The 6,587-nt window shown below is 36.1% G+C and overlaps 1 protein-coding gene across 1 annotated transcript in view; it reads right to left on the reverse strand.

Moving 5' to 3' along the window:
• Positions 1–6,587, reverse strand: part of LOC106472986 — a gene marked incomplete at its 3' end in the record, with an annotated part of 32,705 nt that overhangs the window by 1,398 nt on the left and 24,720 nt on the right. Inside the window, exons 2-5 of the mRNA XM_013933660.1 lie at positions 4,942–5,073; positions 3,285–3,572; positions 2,083–2,349; positions 1,559–1,822 (exon numbers count right to left, since the gene is read on the reverse strand). Of these exons, the coding sequence (XP_013789114.1) occupies positions 1,559–1,822; positions 2,083–2,349; positions 3,285–3,572; positions 4,942–5,053 (931 nt within the window). The remainder of the gene's footprint in view (positions 1–1,558; positions 1,823–2,082; positions 2,350–3,284; positions 3,573–4,941; positions 5,074–6,587) is intronic.

Raw genomic sequence — 6,587 nt, forward strand, 5'->3', positions numbered from 1 at the left:
CCAGTATTCAAATAGCACCCTAACAATAGTAACATGACTTAAAAAATAACAATGTTATTTGCTATTGTAAGCATAGATGCATTTTCGCCGTTTTCTGACGTCACGAAGATACTGCGTCCTGTGATGTTACAGGTTTTCTATTAACATCTTGCATTGATGACCCCATGTTTTGTTTAATGTTTTGCAAAACGTTTTTAGGAAATTATATATCCATATTATTCAGAAATTTAAAAAGTAACATTATCAACCAACATTACGAATCTAAATTTTAACAAATTGGAACGATAACAACTAGCACGAAGTATGTGTTTCAGTCTACACTTAAAACACGGTGATTGAAGTATCAGTCTACACTTAAAACACAGTGATTGAAGTATCAGTCTACACTTAAAACACAGTGATTGAAGTATCAGTCTACACTTAAAACACAGTGATTGAAGTATCAGTCTACACTTAAAACACAGTGATTGAAGTATCAGTCTACACTTGAAACACAGTGATTGAAGTAGAACGAAAGTCTACACTTAAAACACAGTGATTGAAGTATCAGTCTACACTCAAAACACAGTGATTGAAGTATCAGTCTACACTTAAAACACAGTGATTGAAGTAGAACGAAAGTCTACACTTAAAACACAGTGATTGAAGTATCAGTCTACACTTAAAACACAGTGATTGAAGTATCAGTCTACACTTGAAACACACTGATTGAAGTAGAACGAAATTATCTTTTGACGTGAAAAAGCCTTAACTTTTTCCCAGTTTTCTCCGACAACAAAGTTACTGAAGCAGCAGTGACTAGGGTGGCACTCAGCTACGTTTCTTAAGAAGTCACTCACTTTTCATGGTTCAAAAAACACAATAAGCTGGTCTTCTGTAAATCATTCGCTTTTAGAACAAAAATTTGGCCACATTAAGGATATTTTGTTCAGGAACGCAATGTTAATCATCGAGATTCACTTTAAGCATGTTGATATTTTGTTCAGAAACGCAATATTAATTGTCGAGATTCACTTTAAGCATGCTGAGATTTTGTTTCAGAAACGCAATATTAATTGTCGAGATTCACTTTAAGCATGCTGAGATTTTGTTCAGAAACGCAATATTAATTGTCGAAATTCACTTTATAGCATGTTGACATTTTGTTCAGAAACGCAATATTAATCATCGAGATTCACTTTAAGCATGCTGAAATTTTGTTCAGAAACGCAATATTAATCATCAAGATTCACTTTAAGCATGCTGAGATTTTGTTCAGAAACGCAATATTAATCATTGAGATTCACTTTAAGCATGCTGATATTTTGTTCAGAAACGCAATATTAATTGTCGAGATTCACTTTAAGCATGTTGAGATTTTGTTCAGGAAAGGAACGCAGTAGTAGTTATCAAGATTCATTTTAACCTAAACACTTTTACATGTGGGGGGAGGGGGTCAATTTATAGTTAAAAATAACAAAACCTTTAAATAAATCAGGGCTCTCTGATATTGACTCGTTCAATAGGCTGTTCGAGGGGACTGGAATATTTTTAAACATCGTAAATTGGAAATACTTACGGTCCAGACAGTTAGAACGCTGGTAAAAAAAGACCTCAGATCGGGGCACTAAAGCTCGAGCACCAACGCTAACAACGTCATCACTGCTTAACCAACACCGTGCTGCTGATGGCTGGAAAGTGAACGATCGACAAATAAAGGCTCTTGTCCCATCACACAGAGCTCGGCATTGTTCTGGGCTAAAAGCTGATCGTAAGAGGTCAGGCTGTTGGAGGTCAAGGTCGTTTTTCTGTTCATACTGGCACTGGCCGGGTCCACCTGTGTCTGTACGCAACAATAAATAAATCATTTACATACCAAAATAACGTAGTGATACGAGAAAAAAAAATTATTAGCATTTGAACAGATGCAATTAAATTTCATCACCCTTAGATTTACATCAGGCCCAGTGGTACTTTAGCTGTCGCCTACGCTGCCTATCTGAACACCGGGCCTGATCATTATATATATTCCAAAATACACTGTGTTGACAAAATTAAAATGAAAGATTCGTTTAAGTTGATGAACATCTAAAACTAACTCACTGTCCACACACTGATTCTCGAAATAATCCACGTCCCCAATGGCAGGTCTGAAAGACGAGGGCTGAGAACGCCTATCTTCGGTACTCAGCCGACACTGCTGCAAAGTGTAGTCGTATTCTCCGGAACGGCAAGGGAACACTCGCTCTTGTAAGCACAGCTCTTGACACTCCAATTTGTTGGGTATATCACCTATGACACGATCATCAAATCCAAGCAGCTCTTTTCCCACAACTCGCTCAAAGGCCCATGCCCGTTCACATCCAGAAGCTATGTGACAAGACATATATGCAATTCAACTGTTTCATTTGTTTCAAAAACATTGTTTAACAACTTTAAAACACGTGTTCAAAACCACATTTTATCCATTATTTCTTCCTATGTAACTTGTAGTAACCTTTGCAAACAGACTAATGCCTAAGGACAGTATTGTTTCTTTGTTTAGTTCAATTTGGCGCAAAGCTACTTGAATGCTATCTGCGCTTGCTGGACCTAATTTTGATGTGATAGACTAGAGAGGAGGCAGTTAGTCAACACTACCCACCGCCAACTCTTGGGCTACTCTTTATCAACTAATAGTGGAACTGAATGTCACATTATAACACTTCCACTGTGAAAAGGGCGAGCATGTTCGGAAACAGGTTTTGACCCCGCGACCCATAAATTGCTAGTCGAATGCCCTAGCCACCAGGCTGGATATAACTGTTTCTTTAACTATTTTCAAAGTAATTTGATCTACTGTCAGACGACGTGGTATTTAGTTTAAATGAAAAATAAATAAGAATTAAACAACGATAACTCTTTCTTCATCAGGACTGGACGAATCAAATCGCCAGAAGATTCCATTAACAAACACGCGCTGTTATTTTGAAGAACTAAAGTATTAAAAACGTTTCTTACTGCTGATGGCACAAAATAGATGTCAAACGCCATAATAATCCATAACTGTGATAAGCTGCAGATAGAAATTGAACTGCGATATTGGAAAATATGTGTGGTCTTTTTATTTAAATGAACATTATTTTTTTTAAACTTTGAACTTATCATTTACATTATTTGAAGATAAAGTAACATGAATCACTACAGAAACACAAATTATGAAATGATGAAGTCAATAATTGGTAATTCCATAAATGGAAAGTACCAACGACTGGGATACTTCGTCTAAGCTAGCGACTTAAAGAAACAAATAATTAGAAAAATACCTTTTAAACATATTTTCTCAAAGTAGTTAGCTTTATCAGGAGACGACATTAAACTCTCTCTTCTTCCTTCAGAAATAATATTTAAAGCAAAACATGCTCGTCTGTCATAATTTATCAGGAAAGCTGGACAGTCTGGTGAAGCGCGACATCTGTTGGTACATTCTGCAGTTACTGGATTGTCTGCCTCTCGTGCACTGGGTGCTATGGAATAGAGTGGGGTTTGAACTGCTTCTCGTAAAGTAGTACCAGCAATCTTTTCAAATGATACCGTCCCTCCTATACATTGACCTAGAAGACCAACATACAAACTACTTAAGTTAAGCCAACTTGTAAATAAATTCCACCAACAGAACGTTCTATGTTTATTGTTATTTTTGATTAAAACAGAACAAATAGCTTCCACACTCACATATCATCGCAAGTGCCTAGTTCTTGTATTTACCAAGAGCATCATTTCATAAAAAGCCTGGAGGGGGGGGGGGGGAGGGCAAAGAAGACTCATCGTGGTTGGGCCTTCCAATTCAGTTGAAGACCCTCTGATATGGCGTAATTTGAGTATATGTGTTAATCTGATCTGACAAGAAATGTCTCACGGAAACAGCTGGGGGGACCCTTCTAAGCTTGAGGGGAGAGGCGGCCCCTACCTCCCAAAATGACGCCTCTGGTATTTACTACAAAACAAAACTTTTAATTTAAATAGATCTTAAGTACTTGGAAAAAATTTAACGTTTTTCAATATTCTTAAAGCTTACCAACTTAGTAGGTATCTAATATCAATGTTTGCATTCTGTCTTAGTTATCGCTTTGAAGATACCAATACTTACAAGTATTTTTATAAATTTTACATTTTGTTCATCATAATGGGGGAAAAGTATTTAGTTGGAATAAATTGTTAATGACGTCATGACGGGGAAACGCTGCTTAACAACTCGTTCTTCGAAAATTACGCATTTTAATTAAAGCGTTCTGTACCGTACAAAAAAAAAGTTTAATATATCTATTAAATATTTATAAATCGAGTGAATCAGAACAAATCTGGTTTCGTAAAAATCAATTTCATGTATGTTTTAACCCTAAAAATAACGACTGGATCCAATACACTCTATCGGTTAGTAAACACAATTTTTTGAGCTATTTATATAACAATCTGTTTGTGGGTCTATACTTTTGTTACTTACAGGTACAGGGTCTCTAATAACAAAATATGAGTCACACATAAAAATTAAATAAAAAGTAGTGCCAGAATTATTGCAGTTGATCTCACTACCTACTGCTGAAGTCCCGTATGTATTTTATATAGAAAATGGGGGGTTTTACCAAATTTGTTTCGTCAATTCTTTATATTGAGTACTGTAACTGGCAAAATATAAAATTATTCACCAGTAGTGAAAGGTATAAAACCAACTCGGTAAACTGAGGTCTGACATCGATTTGTAAAAACAACCATAGACGATTTCTTTCATTCGAATACTTAAAAGTTGTGTGATTCTTATTTCATTAGTTATGAAGTTGTATGTTGTTAATCCCAATACTACACGTAGGGGCTACCAAGAGTCTAAGTTTTAGTGGTATAAGCCCTCAGACTTAGAACTGAGTCACGGGGTGGGGGGCAAATTATATGAACTTAATGTGTTTTTGAATGTTTTCTATGTCTTACCATAGGTCAGCTGGAGAGTTGATGTTACAAAAACAAATACTAGATGACCACTCAGATATCCTTTTGAAATAGGGAGTATAGTCCAAACATTGCCTTTGTGTTTTGAAGGCATTCTGTGACTGGACACAATTCCTAAATGACAAAAAACAAGAAAATAACTTTTGGTCGTCAATTCAACCTCAATTATTTTTTACACTTCTTTTACATTTGGTTATGTTACTAATAACAAAAAATTCTTAGATCACAATTCATCATGGAAACAAGAAAACTAACAACGATATTTTTCGAGGTTAGGTTTTAAACACAAAGATCGTGTGCTTTTATTTTATTTTCTATATACAACGTTTAACAAAAGGATAGACAGTATGATGTTTTTGAACTAAGCTGAGCCCATTGTAGGTATCGAAGCCGGATTTTTGCGGTTGTAAGCCCTGAGACTTACCGATGAACCACCTGAGGACCCTTTAAGACGTGGCATCCTTTGAACCCTGTTGTAGTCAGGGCGCGTGTTTAGGCTTGCGTGGCTTGTCGTTTTTGGGGGGTGCTCGAGTCGTATAAAATATGACGTTCAGGCGCGCCAAAAAGGCCTTGTGATACGCGAAATACAATAATTGAAGGAAATAGGCAATTAATTCTGACAAACAGCGAAGGCAGTCTGAAGAATTCAAGACAATGGAAACAAGTATTTTCTTTAACTTTCACTAGATTAATCTTTACCATCTAATCTTCACGTGCAGACAGTCATACTCGACTGACTTTAAATATTCGTTTATTTATATGACGGTTTATGTACGCCTTGACCTTCATATGCAGGTTATCCCTTGACCTATCGCCTTTACCTTGACATTGTCACAGACAAGTAACAGCTATATAATACCAGTTGGTTAAGTGTAGTTAGCATCTGCTGATAAAAGAAAATGATCGGAAATGACTCATTGTTGTATAAGACATTCAGCTTCACATTGATATGGTCCACTACAAGTTCTTTTTTTTTTTTCAGCACGTAGGCCTCGTGAAAACGTTTAAACAAATAGTCTTATCTACATAAGGAATTCTGTCACCGAAATAATTAGGAGGAATTTTAGAATTCTTGGCGACTTCTCCACGTGGTTATCAACTTGAAACATCACGTTCTCGTCGTTAGGGTAGAGCGGTATCTGATGTAGACGATTCCGTTATTCTAGATGAAACGTAAATTGGTATAACAGCGACGAAAGCTGATTTCAGATCTTCCCTTGGAGACAGTTAATTTTTTCCTTTATTTTTATGGTTTTTGAATTTTTATAATTATATACACGAATAAGAATAGGCGTTTATGTGGGATCATAATAACGTTATTTTTTGTCGAGCCTCTGCAGTTTAAATAGCGGTATTTCCTCAAAATTCAAAATATTCAAAAATCGATTGCCTCATGAAACATCCCAAGGGACATTCGTGAGAATTTTTAGTTGGCCGAGGGCTTTATAAGTCTAAAAATCGAGGTTCGATCCTTGCGTTCAGACCTTTGTAGATAGCCCATTATGCATCTTTGTGCATAAAACAAACAAAAAAAGAAACGTGTTACTTGTTTCAACTGTACTCTATACAGATAGTTTAGGATGACAGATGCTCTGCTGAAAAAGCACTGAAAATATTGTTACGTCTCC

This window comes from Limulus polyphemus, unplaced genomic scaffold (genome assembly GCF_000517525.1).
Source record: "Limulus polyphemus unplaced genomic scaffold, Limulus_polyphemus-2.1.2 Scaffold5792, whole genome shotgun sequence".
Classification (NCBI taxonomy): domain Eukaryota; kingdom Metazoa; phylum Arthropoda; class Merostomata; order Xiphosura; family Limulidae; genus Limulus; species Limulus polyphemus.